Source organism: Pyrus communis, chromosome 12 (assembly GCF_041283825.1).
Source record: "Pyrus communis isolate YQ-2024b chromosome 12, ASM4128382v1, whole genome shotgun sequence".
In the NCBI taxonomy this organism is placed as follows: Eukaryota; Viridiplantae; Streptophyta; class Magnoliopsida; order Rosales; family Rosaceae; genus Pyrus; species Pyrus communis.
In genome coordinates this window covers 20377723-20391932 of record NC_142576.1, presented here as the reverse complement: position 1 = coordinate 20391932, position 14210 = coordinate 20377723, and the positions used below count along the sequence as shown (strand labels likewise).

General features: G+C 36.7%; 1 protein-coding gene and 1 pseudogene across 2 annotated transcripts; both read right to left on the bottom strand.

Moving 5' to 3' along the window:
* Positions 1-3555: 3555 nt before the first annotated feature.
* On the bottom strand, positions 3556-5754 carry LOC148692460 (uncharacterized). The gene is made up of 5 exons (XM_088682069.1): positions 5635-5754; positions 5329-5556; positions 5115-5207; positions 4246-4353; positions 3556-4152 (listed from the first exon to the last, which is right to left on the bottom strand). The coding sequence occupies exons 1-5, from the start codon at positions 5728-5730 to the stop codon at positions 3556-3558; spliced, it is 1122 nt and encodes a 373-aa protein (XP_088538195.1). The 5' UTR covers positions 5731-5754.
* Positions 5755-8258: 2504 nt separating this feature from the next.
* LOC137727089 (uncharacterized) lies at positions 8259-13880 on the bottom strand (annotated as a pseudogene). Its single transcript, XR_015954050.1, has 6 exons — positions 13545-13880; positions 12691-12819; positions 9726-12004; positions 9315-9626; positions 9127-9229; positions 8259-9037 (listed from the first exon to the last, which is right to left on the bottom strand). The product of XR_015954050.1 is annotated as an uncharacterized LOC137727089 (transcript).
* Positions 13881-14210: the final 330 nt, after the last annotated feature.

The following is a 14210-nucleotide window of genomic DNA, read 5'->3' as shown; positions in this document are numbered from 1 at the left end:
TTATTTCTCAAAACCTTTTCTTTTGGGTAAATTACACTTTACCATCTCAGGTTTGGGGTCTATTTCAATTCCTTACAACATCTGCAAAACATTTCAATTTCATACCTTAAGTACTATTTTATTTCAAAATAATACATCCATTACATTTTCCATCCATTGATCCGTTAAGTGCTGACGTGACTACCACATTTGTACCACGTGGTTGCCAAATGTGTGCCACGTGGCAAAAAGAATAATTTTTTAATTTTTTAAAAAAAAACCTGGAGAAAAAAAAACTTGATTTCAAAAAAAAAAAAAAAAAAAAAAAAAAAAAAAAAAAAAAAAAAAAAGAAAAGAAAGAGAAGCAATGATCCCCACCCCTGCATACAAACCCACATACCCCCCAACAAACCCAGAAACCTTCCCTTCCCCACCCCCCGCCAGAAGCAAACCAAGAAACATCCAACCCCCCCCCCCCCCGCAAACATACCTAGATCTGAACCCTTCCCCCTCTCCCCCCCAAAAAACCCAAACTCAGTGCTCCCGACGCATCGTCGAGTGGGCTTGTTGGTTCGTCGGTCGACTCAGGCAACGAGGTATGTATTCAAATTTTAAATTTTTTTGGTGCTTGGTTAGTGGTGGTTTGAATGGAGTTAGGTTTGCTAAGGGTGGGGTGGGATGGGAGGGGAGGTGAAGAGAGTGGAGGAGAGGGACGTGGTTGGGAAGCTTGGGAGGGAGAAGAGGGGTGGGGTGGGTTTTTGCGTTTTCAAGTTTTTTTTTTTTTGTTTTTTTTTCCTAGGTTTTAAAAAAAAAAAAAATTATTCTTTTTGCCATGTGGCACATATTTGGTAGCCACCTGGCACAAATGTGACAGCGACGTCAGCACTTAACGGATCAATGGATGGAAAATGTAACAGATGTATTATTTTGAAATAAAATAGTACTTAAGGTATGAAATTGAAATGTTTTGAAGATGTTGTAAGGAATTGAAATAGACCCCAAACCTGAGGTATGAAAGTGTAATTTACCCTTTCTTTTTTATTTGATTTATTCTTAATTGGTTACTAGTTGTTTTTCCTAAATTACTTTTATTAAATTCGTTTGTATTTTTCCAATCTTTGTTTTCAAATAATTAGCTAAGAATTAGTATAAATACATATTATTCACTCAATCCCTGCGGAAACAACCTTGCTTGAGCCGTTTATACTACAACTACCTTGTTCTCTTGCAATTATTTTTAAGTGTTTGTATCCCTACTTTTGTAGGTGGTAAAAATCCCTATCATGTGTAACACATGCCAAAACGACGAAAGACCGACAACAGCTGTAGGGGTGGGCCCCGCTGCAATTGACTAACAACAAAGCCCCAACGGCTCGTTGATGTGGCTTGTTATTAGACATTGAATTTCCAATGGAAAAAAAAAATTGAAAATGTTACTGTTGAGACACGTTGCACTTTCCAATTTTGTATATTTACTCCAATCTTGTATATTTATTTTCCACTTTCCAATTTTTTTTTCCCAAAAAACAGAGTGAGAAGCCAATTTGGTCAATGCAGAAGACATTGCTTTGCTTAAGGGTTGGGTGCATGATACCCATGACCCTATCACAGAAAATGAGAAGATGGTGCAACAAATGTGGAAGAAGATTCATACAAAATTTGTCGAGAAGATTCAAGGCAGGAGTTGAAATACAAAAATCTTCGTAAATTTCAAATGTAATTAACATGTTATTATTTGGACCTTTAGGTTTTTTTTTTTTTTTTTTTCAACAATTACAATTATTTTGTCTCACAATTATTTTTTCGACAACTACAAGCACAAATGTGGTTCAATCTTCATAACAACAACAAATCATTCACAAAGCACAAATGTTGGAATGTTGTGAAGCATAGTTCGAAATGCAAAAGTATGCCAACTAGGAGGCCTTAACACCACACATTGAATGCCCTATGGTCTATTAATATTACTTTTTACTTATAAGTGAGAAGTTTTTAAAGTTAAATCTCGTGAGTGACGTGTTTGGTACTAACTGATTCTTTCCATCCGTAAGTGTCAAAAGAATTGTCTAACATAAGCACCAGCATGGACACAACCCATTTAAATAAGGCATAACATAACATGACACAATCCATTAGAAGGGGGCGGAACTAAGAGGGCCCAAACAAACTCGTTCACTGGGCGTGTGGATGTAGTAAGCAAGTCGCGATTCGTGATGTGCCAAAGCTTAGGTCGTTGGTCCTAGGGTTGGCGCAACCCTATACTTGGTGCTTCGCGGCCTGGTGGGTTTGTGGTGCGTTGTGGCCTAGTGGGTCGAGCTCTAGCTAGGTCACGCTAGTCCTAGTATTGCTATATCACAACAATGTGCCATGGCTGCTGTTGCGTTCGATCTTTGAGGATTGATCGTTGTTGGTCTTCCTCCTTTTTGGCGTATCCACTTTTGTTGTTCAAAGAAAACTCAAAAAAAAGAAAATAAAAACAATAGGTGGAAGGAAGATTTTGGATGAAATGAGCGTTCTTCATTTAGATTTTAAAGCATGCGTTGAATATTTTTTAGAATTTTCAATAAAAGCAACAATTTATGGATGCAAATTCTGCTAGAGGTAATAGTACATTCTAATATATTGCCTTGTATTCTTGTATGAATTTGTTATCGACTTGATCTATTTATTGATAAAATCCAGTTGGAGAGCATTATCTATTCAAATATTCATGCGTCTCTTTTAGGTTGGTTATAATTTTTGCAAAATTATTTGACGGGCTCATGGTCCTAATTCTTCTACTTATGACCCTAGAAAATGACATAAATGCTAAGAATAACTTCAAATGCCACTACAAAAAAAATGAGCACTGCACACAAAAAATTATATGTGCCTTTTGAGGCCAAAAAGCACCAACATTTGTGCTCATAGACCAATAGCAACAGTGCAGCAACTAAGTTTGTATCTGTGCCCTCTATGGGCGTCACCATTACTTATAGCACACAATATGATGTTTTGTGCCCAAAGCTAAGCACAAATACAACCCTTATTGTGTCTTACCTCTAATAAAGGCTACTATATGTATGGTGTAAGATGGGCACAATTGCTATTTTAAAGGCTTAGATTGCTGTATAAATGTTAAAGCAAGGGCACAACTTTAAAATTGTGCCACTATTATATTTTAATAAATACAATAAAACTCCAGCACAATTAAAAATTTGTGGCATAATTGGATATTTTTATTTAAACATGGAAATCATCAGGTTGCTCATAGAACCTAATTTCCACCTAAATTTAGAAACTTACAAATCATCCATTACAAAGTAAACATAAATCAACATTAGCACTAAAATAGTGAAGTTAATATATTACATAACCCATGTTCTCGGCTAAGACCGATTCATGCAACCTAACAATACAACCCATCCAAATGTTAAACCAAAAAATACATGTTATCCTATGCTGGACATACCCGGGATTCTCTATATACAACAAAATATAATATATCCAAGCTTGTATCCCCAAGTCAAAGGTACTAATGGTTAAACTAGCAATATATAAACAAAATACACATCTAGAAGGGCTGCTTGATGACAACTAACCAGTATTCTTACTTTGGCAGTCCTCATGCATCATAGCACTAGAAATTGGAGGTCCACACTGCACATTCTTGTCATTTCCACCTTCGAAACGCGTTGAAATCTGAGCGTGTGAGCTTCCACACCCTTGCTGCTGAGTTGAAGTACTTTGTGGAGCACCCACTCCAAATGAACCAATGTTGATGCCTACATGTGCCAACATGGCTTTCAATTGCTCAGCCATTTGCACCTTTGCTAACCTCAAATTCTCCTCTTGTTCGGCCCTAAGCCTTTGTATGCTTTCTTCTTGCTCTCTTTTCATCTTTTCCGCTTTCTCATTTGCCTCATGCATCATACGAGTCATTTTTTCTTCCGCAGCAGCAGTGGCTTGTTTCTGAGCTTCATAAGCTTCCCGAAGATACTTCACTTCCCTAGAAATACCTCGCTGTTCAGTAACAATTCCTGGTACATCTGCCCAACCAACTCCAAGGCCAAAGCCTCGCACTTGATTTCGCTTCTCCGGGCCCAGCACTTCTGCATAAATCTTATTACGAACCTCTGTTGTTACCTCATCACCACGCTCACGAACCTCCACTTCCAGATTTTCAAACGCCAACTGTTTGAAAAAGCCTTAATCATTCGTAAATGCATAAAATTTCATTAAAGGTTGCTGGAAATAAATTTGGTCAAGTGAAAATGTACAAATTACCATCAATCTAGCAGATTCATCATCAACTGGGAGTTGCTTAGGTCCTCTTGTGTGTGTCATTTTGAAAAAAGTCACACGATCAGGTTCATTTCCATCATGTTCTTCAGCCTAAGACAAAAAAAAAATCCCAAAAACAACCACAATCATTAAACAATCACAGTTACAATGACTAAAACTATAGTGCACTATATATAAACACAAACATGAATAAGGGTAATAAACCGTTGTTCCTGAAAAATTGGAAGAAAGAAAATACTTTAGTTTATGTCAAATGTATACTCATTTGAACTAAAATTAAATGTGAGATATAGTTTTTGAGACATTTGGATGTTTGTATTGATCTCATACATTAAATATGCATGCATATCAATCTAGTTATCATTGATAGGATTGGGACATGATGACTACTTAATGCTTTCGTTTTCTATTTCATTTTGTTCAAGCATTAACCTGAATAACTGCAGTTTTCTTTTTGACAACGTCTTCTTTTTGCTGAACGTCTTCTTTTTGACAAAACTACTCCATTACTCGGACATTATTACTTTTTGGTTAATGCATTATCAATTTGAGGCAGGTGCAAGCACAATTAAGAAATATCCCATTACGATCCCTAAACTAACCTATGATACAAAATGAGGAACAAATCACAAAAACTAAGTCAAGTTTTAACCATGTACTTATAACAGGAATGAAAACAAGACTAAGATTATGAGTTAATCATGAGATATGTTCACTATCTGTAGCATTATTCCTGTAACTTTATGTTCATCTTTATCAATCAGAAGATATAGTGACTATCTTCAGTACTATGTAAAACAAGTATTCATGTCAACATCAAATTATAATATATGGTACAAGAATCCACTCACATAATCATTCCGTATTTGAGCAAAAGTTGTTGTCCCAGTTGTGTGACTCGTCTTTAACATCTTTCGATTCTTGACATTTGTTGCACATCTCCGCTGGATCACAACAAATAAAGAACACCACAAAGGAAAATACTCATGTTATCGAACCTTATATTTCGTTTCAACTACGGTTTAATGAAGTATAGTAACTATAGTGTTGAAAAGTTTTACAAACCTTATTTTCAATTTTATCCCAATAAGCTACCAAGGCTTGCCATTGTGTCTGGATTACCCTAGAATCATTGCAATGCTTCCTCTGCTCGGAGTTCTCAAAGGGAACATAATACAACTTACGGAGTTTTGCTCTCCATGTCCTGAAACGATCATGCAATTTCGTTTCCACAATATCCCTGACTTTCTCCTCTTTGCCAGCAGCTCTTGGATTTGTCCAGTCTATAGTGGCCTACATAAACAATAATGAAGTTGTGACACAAGATTGTAAGCATCCAACAAGTCAAATTTTACAAATTAGCATCAATACCTGGACCAATGACCACACTCGATCAAGTTTCGAAGATTCTATTTGGCGCCAATCAGGTGAATCAATTGGGATCATTCCACCATCACGAGCCAACATGGCTATGTAGCACCCAAATCTGGCCACATTGTCACGAGGAGAAATAGCTTGACCAAATCTGTTAAAATTCAGTTTTTAGCACCTCCCTCTGCCCCCACCGTATTTTGTTAACTCCCCTATTCCTCTTTCGAGTTGTGGGTGACAAAGAAGTAGAGCCACTTGATTGCGTATGTCGACTACATGTCTCATGGGGTTGGTTGGTTGCAAATGATTCATTTTCGGTGACTACACCAAATTGGAAGTGTGGTTGAGTTCCCATAGATGCCAAAAATGCATCATCATCAAGCATCATATTAGCCATCTACATTGCAAATTGCAAAAGAAGTGTAATCAACAAGAACTATTCATTTACACCAACAAGAACTATTTTTTTACAGCAATGAACATACAGGTAACATCAACAAGTTCTATAACGATTCAAATTATCTAGATTTTATCATCATGCATAAATTATCCTTAAATAAAAGTGACAAAATCTTTTCATTACGACATACAATTATTGATAGAAGAAAAAAGATGAACACACTATATGATGCCACCATGTACTGTAACCATCATGAGACTTTTGAGTTGAGTGATCTTTGTCGAGGTGATCATCAAAGAAAGACTAAAGATTGACGGCTGGATCACAATGTGTAGTGTGTTAGAAGAGTTATAGTTTATATTGTGCATTCTTTCAATGAACCACAACATCAAATACGAAAAGAGGCATGAATATGAGTACCGTGGAATCTGAACACTTAATAGTCACGTAGAGCAGATCCAGTTTTATTGTAGTGGTGTAAAGCAATCATGTTTATGCACCATGGTGAAGCTTTGACCCCATCGATTTCTCTATCCCTTAGTAAATAGTTATTTAACATGCCGACGTTATGGATGGTAAAAATAAAAAAAAAACAAAAAAAAAAAAAAAAAAAAACAGGGTCACGTAGTAATAGGAGTATGATCGATCCAGGGATGATGGATGTACTTGCACACTCTATTCTATATGTTCCCTATGAGGGATACTTATCTGAAAGACAACTAGGATGGTACTGGTAGGGAAATCCCTCATAATTTCAATGAGACCTGCAATCCCAAAAATCTGCACCCATCCTAGATTCTTAATCCCAAACCCACTGTCCTCTGAAACCCACTGTCCTCAAACCATAAACCATATTCGACAAAATAAACAGCCTACTTGACCTTAAATCCTAAAGAATAGAAACCCATTGAAAAATTGAAATTCAGAAACCTTACCTGTATTTTGGGCCTCTTGTGTGTCGGTGTGTGTCACCAGAGGACAGAGAAGCGCCTTTGAACTGGACAGAGGAGTAGCCTTGAGGTGGATAGACTCCACGGAGGAGTGGGTTCGAAGTGGACGGAGGAGCTGGAATGAGCGTCTTATAATTTTGGGAGAGTAAAGGTGAGACGGAATGAGAAATGGTGGACTGGAAGCTTTCCAGTTTCTAACCCTTTAATATAGCTACTAATTTTTTAATTAATATTTTAAGAGTGAGTGGGCACAATTTTGGGATGAGGTGGGTTTAAATCAGATTGTGGCAAACCAAGTTTTTGAATTTGGTGGTGGGAACATAATATAATAGAGGGAGAAGTCCAATTTTAAAAAATTGAGGGAGAATCCAATTTGGAGAAGGAGAAACTTAATATAAGTTCAATTTTATAAGTCATTATTAGTTATAGTCCAACTTAATTTGTTTTATTTTTCGGGTGAGGTCCAGTGATTAATTATCCGCATAAGCTTATTTGTATTAGATTGCCAAATTTACCCTTAAATCGATTAATTAAGTAATTGCTGTTTATTTTTTCATTTGTGATTAATGTTAATCTTATCCTGAATTATAGGATTAGAGATTTAAATCTCCGTTTTTCTTCTCGTTACCCAAACCGTTCATTTCTCTTTTCTTGTTTCAGTTCTGTTATCTTGTTTCTCCCTGTCAATATCTTTATCTTGAAGTGTTATTTTGCATTACTCAATCTTGTATTTTGGGTTCTTCCTCTTTTTTATTTTTTATTTTTTGGGTTTCTTTGTCCTTTCCATTGTTATTTTTTTTATTTTTGAAGTTGTATCGAATATTAATTGTGTTTATCTACCTATACCATAGGGTTTTTTTTGTTTTTGTTTATATATATATATATATATATATATATATATATATATATATTATAACACTACCTATATTAGAGATTAATTGCATATGTATCATTTGTTTTCTTGTTTGTAAATTAACCACAGGCATCACAAATTTATTGCATTGCCTACTTGCATCACATATTAGTTGCATTCTCTACCATATATATAGTTTAATTAGATAGTATTTACATATTCATGTCCAATAGATGATTGGATACATTGATAGACAAGATGGAGACAATCATGCTCATCATGCATCATCTGTGCAATAGATGATTTCGTGATCATATTCATTTGCCTTCTTAATCTCCCTGATTTTATGTAAATATTGATTTGTAGAATTTGTCCTTATGCAAATTGTCAAAGCTTGTAAACCCTCTGTAAAACTATATAAATACAATATACCGAGATGAATGAAGATCATCCAAAAAATTCTACCAAAAACTTGTGCGTCGTCTTCATGTTATTTCCCTGCACTATTTAATCTTTCATACATGAACAAGCTACATAGTAGATATAAGTTCTTGATCATTACAAGTCTGATAATCGTTCTGCAATAACAATTTCTGCAACATCTAACCTTGTTTGCACTATATCATCATCCCCTAATGTGTTTTCTATATCTTGAGCTGTGTTGGGGTCTTCTACATCTGTATCGAGCATGTTGTAAATGTCTCGTGGCTTTGTCTTTGTAGCAACAAACCACTCAGTGTCAATAGGATCTTGAACATAAAACACTTGCGTTGCTTGTGACCCCAGTATGAATGAGTCATCCGATGGTAAATGATGTTCACAATTAACCAAAGTGAACCCAAACTCATCCTTCTTAGTACGAAACCTTTTGCTCTTGACATCAAACCAATCACAATCAAACAGTATAACCTTCCGACCATTGTGATAATCTAACTCAATTATATCTGTCACAACACCATAATAATCCACATCTCCATACCTTGGATTCTTGTCGACCGTAGTAGCAAAACTACTAACTTCAGATGCTAAAAAAACACCGCTGTTTTGGGTTTGTGCATGTCGATCAGCAGAAGCAACCTTAAATCGATTTCCATTCATGATGTATGCGGTATAACGATTTACCCACTGCATCGGTCCAGCAGCCAATGCACATATATCGTCTTTAATAACTCCCTCATCATTTGCCCCTATGATATGTACCTACATTGAATTAAAACGCAGTTACAAAATTACACCATTATGAGGGCTACATTTAATACTGAAACTTAATAGGAATATATATAAGGTACATTATCCCGACACCATTGAGGGAAACTATCTAAAGCTTCTCTTTCTGCATCATATATAGTAGTTCTTCTGCCACGAGTAGAAATTACATGTGACATATGTCTCCTACAAGACCAACACATAAATCAATTCAGGATCCAAGCTAGTCCATCAAACATATACTAAGGTAATGTCATTGTTATAATTGTACCTTAAGTATTCTGCCATTTGAGGACAATTTACTAGGACATACCGATGAGCCATTTCAAACCTCGGACGTTCTAGCAAAACAGTGTCAACAGCGCTTGCTGGTTTGCCTTGGCTACTAAATAGAGGAAATCCTTGTCGTGCATCACATTGCTGAACATCATAGTTACGTCCATGCCTATTGCGACGGGTAACAATAGAGTCATCTATGTACATGGAGCAGAATGATACACACTCATCTAAATTAACAGCCACTGCAATACATCCTTCTGGCTGATTCTTGTTGCGCACATACGATTTTAGAAGATGTAAATACCTGATTGTTAAAAAAAAAATCTTTAAGCAAAAGGTAATGATGAAAAACAAATACTAAATTTAGAAACTAAACTGAGTAGGTGTTTTACGAAACTGACACCTTTCAATGGGGTACATCCATCGGTATGGGACTGGACCAGCAACAGCAGCTTCATCCGCAAGGTGAATTATCAAGTGTACCATAACGGTAAAGAATGATGGCGGAAATAACTTCTCCAAATGGCATAGAGTTAAGGCAATGCTTTTTGACAAGCCATTGAATAATTCTTGAGTTCCAGTTTTTGAACACAGGTGGCGAAAAAATCTGCTCAACTCTAACAACACTGTAACAACCGATTTCGGTAACACTTTTCGTATTGCAATAGGGAGGAATACCTGCAGGAGCATATGATAATCGTGGCTTTTCAAGCCAATTAACTTCTTTTCTTGAATATTAACATAATTGCTAATATTAGAAGAGTAGTTGTCTGGCACCCGAATTGATTCCAAAACCTGGCACAACATTCTTTTCTCCTCAGGTTTCATATTGTATTCTGTCGCTGGCAGCTTTGTACGGGCACCATCTGCCCGTGGATGGAGATCATGCCTAATGCCCAACTCTACGAGATCAGCCCTTGCCCTAATACCATCTTTATTCTTCCCTTCAATTTCCAAAAGAGTGCCAATAACATTTTCAGCTACATTTCTCTCTATATGCATGACATCCAAGTTATGCCGCAGTAGAAGATCCTTCCAGTAAGGCAAATCAAAGAATATTGTCTTTTTTGTCCACTGACCGACAACGTGTCCATCATCATTCCACCCCCGCTTACGACCACTTGCCTTTGCACCCTTGCCAAATCTGAAGGTCAATCCCGTCACTTCCAATAAACAATCCATGGCAGTTCTTGGTTTAGGGGGGTTTCGAAATTCTTGAGATCCATTAAAAGTTTTTTTATGTCTTCGGTACCTGTGTGACATCGGGAGCCATCGTCTATGTCCCATGAATGCAAACTTTTTCCCATGCTTAAGCCATAAAGAATTAGTGTCATCACCGCAAGTCGGACAAGCTTTCTCACCACTAGTGCTCCACCCTGAGAGCATGGCATAAGCAGGAAAGTCATTGATAGTCCACAACAAGGCAGCACGCATGGTGAAGGTTTCTTGACGGTGAGTATCATATGTTTGCAAACCTGTCGTCCACAAATGCCGCAAGTCATCAATGAGCGGCTGCAGGAAAACATCAATTGCATCACCGGGACTTTTTTTCCCTGGAATTAGAAGAGACATCATGATATAAGGTTGTTTCATGCACATCCAAGGTGGAAGATTATAAACTACAACTAAAACAGGCCATGTGCTGTGAGGTTTGCCATGCATTCCAAACGGATTGAATCCGTCGCTTGCAAGCCCAAGACGGACATTGCGACACTCCCTTGCAAAATTTTGATATGTATTATCCAAATGCTTCCAAGCCGGAGAATCAGCAGGGTGCCTCAAAACACCATCGTCAGTTCTAATCTCTGAATGCCATATCATTGACTCAGCTGTGTAACGAGACATGTACAACCTTTGTAGTCTAGGACCTATGGGAAAGTAGCGTAAAACCTTTTTTGGTACCTTAGTACATTCGATCGTTCCTGAATTTGCCTTCCTTTGCTTATATCTACTAGCGCCACACTTTGCACAAACGATGTCATTTACATGCTCTTTCCAGAATAGCATGCAATTATTTCGACACGCATCTATGTTCTGGTAATCCAACCCCAAAGCCCGGATAATCTTCTTTGTATAGTACAAATTTGGAGGAAGAGTCTCGCACATAGGAAAATGCTCTCTTATTAGTGCCAGCACTGAACCAAATGCAGCATCACTCATTCCATATAACAATTTTGACTGATATAATTTCACCACAAAATCCAACTTTTTCTTCCTACTACCTGGATATAATTATCCGTCTGCTTCTCGTAGAATGTTGTCAAATTGGTGCACATCAATTGTTTCGTCACAAGCAAAAGAAGATTCACCAACATGATCTGACTCATCCATATGCACGTGGTTACCGAAAACATCGTGAAGCATCGCTGCCAAGAAATTTTCAGGGCTTCTTTCATTATGAGCTTCAGTAGTTGGACTTGATATATTATCAGACGTATACACCTGTTCGCCATGTTCAACCCAAGGTATATCTATGTAATGGGGATCCATACCCTCAACGTAGAGGTGTTGATTGACTTCAAATGGATCATGATAAAACATATTGCAACAGCGCCAACATGGGCATTTAATTTTTCCTTGAAAGGCAGCAACATCTAAAGCATTACTGATGAATGCACGCCTGCCAATCAAGTATTCATTGGTCGTCCTATTCAGATGCACCCATTCTTTGTTCATCTTTACCTACAAGCATGTATGAAATTATAAGACATTTGATTACACAATAAGATTAGTGAATTGAGACAATGAAACAAAAACTTTCATAAAGATCCAACTTAATATCCCAAATATCACAAACCAACTAAAAGCAGATGTGGTCTACATTAAAGTGCCTTATTCATTAATGGCTACTTTGAATAGAATTTTGTTTCATTTGAATGAACTCCATTTGAAGTTTGCTATGATAAGCGTAAAATTATTCTACCTATTTTACCCCGACAACGACGTTTTCTTGTGATATGTTTGATTTAAATGAAAGGAATTGCATGGTCTTTGTGTTTTGTGGCTAGATTAATGAGATGGAAAAAATCGTATTAAAATTCTATAATTGCTAGTCAAGTGAATTTGGAGAATGTTTTGATTGTCATTGATCTCTTGCTCTAATTATTAAATCATTTGTTTGGTGGCATATTGAGAGTTGTTACATGTGCAACTGGATTATGTAGTGCATTTCTATCATTTGAATTTTATGCAAGATGATAAAAGAGAGAGGAATTGCATTTATAACAGCTTTGCCCTTATCCTCCCATTAGTCATGTGACTATTTATAAGAAAATGAGAAGGACAACCCTATTCTTTCCAGTGCAGCTAATACAAATATTAGTCATGCCTTTGTCTCCCAAAGACCAGGAAAGAAGCCATTGACATACCGTAGTGAGTAAACTGAAGAGGCCCAAGACCGAGAATAAGTTGGTGCTAAGCTTTCGTCGGTTACAGCAAAGGAAGAGAAAGAGGAACAGCTGGAGTGCTTGGAATTAATTGATCATGCTATTGAAATCCTACAAACATATGATGCCAAAGACTTATACTTGTTCTTTTATTCATAATATATATATCAGACTACAAAGTATTCATTGCACCAAACAAATTGATTCAGAGTATACATAAATTACGAAAGAAATCTAGTAGGAAAGGCAACTAAAAACTCCATGTTTCTCTGTTACAATCTCATATTTCCTAATTACACAGTTCTGTAAAAAAAAAGAGCACATATTGGTGACTAATTTACTTTTTTCATGCTGGCTCCATTACAGTTGATACAACATTGGAAGGATGATAAGCTGACATTCATGACTTACACTTATGCATTACACCCCTCTTAACATGCAAGTCTGTTAGCTTCAAAACAGTTTCTATTGTGAACTTCCAATCAATAAGCAGCCTAAGGGAAGGGTCGCAGGCCTAAACCTTGTCCCTGATGTTACCTCAAGACCATAAATAAAATTTCACCAAACAAATTGAGTAACAGCCAAATCGTAGAAACAAAACGGTTCAATCTCTCTCCCATATTTTTCGATTACTTCTTGTTTTATTCCTATTATATATCAGACCCCACAGAAAATTCCACCAAACAATTAAGTACCAACAAATCATTAAAACAATTAAGAACACAAAAAACAATTGAGTACCAGAAAACGATTCAATCTGTCTCGCATGGTTTTCGATTATCCAACCGAGCCACCAAATAAGAACACAAAAAAAAACATATATAAAAATCATATACCTGAAGAAAGCCTCACCAGCTGGGCAAATTGGAGGAAAACGAGGACTTGAGTACGATTTAGGCACCGGCCGTTCAGAAATAACCTGAAGAACACCCACACCAGATGTGCGATTTGGAGGAAAACAAGGAGTTCAGTGCGATTCCGGCACCGGCCGTTCAGAAATTACCTGAAGAAAGGCACACCAGATGTGCGATTTGGAGGAAAACGAGGATTTGGATAAAGATATTTTTGTGTTTATAGTTATGATTCCTTTGCCCAGGTGTGCGATTTGGTGAAGCAGAAGTATGAAGCCTTATGTTGGGGAAGTATGAAAGCAAGTTTTTTTTTTTTTTTTTCCCTTTTTTATTTTGGTTTATCGTTTCTTTTTTCTTTTAGTTTACTGGTAATGGGCGTTGGGGAAGTATGAAAGCAAGCATTTTTTTTTCCTTTTTTATTTTCTTTTTTCATTTCTTCTATCTTTTAGTTTACTGGTAATGTCTCATAACCTTTGCTTTGCCACACTGTGAATTCACTGAATTCTGCGGTATGAAGCGGACGAGAAACATAATTATAACCTAAAAAAATATATACTAGGAGTAAATCTACAAGGGCTAATTAGAAAGAAAACATTATTATATTGGAATACGACATAAGTTGATAAAAGGACCGAAGTGGAGTCCAGCATA

Coding starts and splice junctions, on each gene's coding strand:
- LOC148692460 (XM_088682069.1), bottom strand. CDS start 5,730: ATGTTGGCTCGTGATGGTGGAATGATCCCAATTGATTCACCTGATTGG. Junction 5,208..5,328: donor GGGATAAAATTGAAAATAAG/GTTTGTAAAACT, acceptor GTTGTGATCCAG/CGGAGATGTGCAACAAATGT. Junction 4,153..4,245: donor ATGAATCTGCTAGATTGATG/GTAATTTGTACA, acceptor TTTTTCAAACAG/TTGGCGTTTGAAAATCTGGA.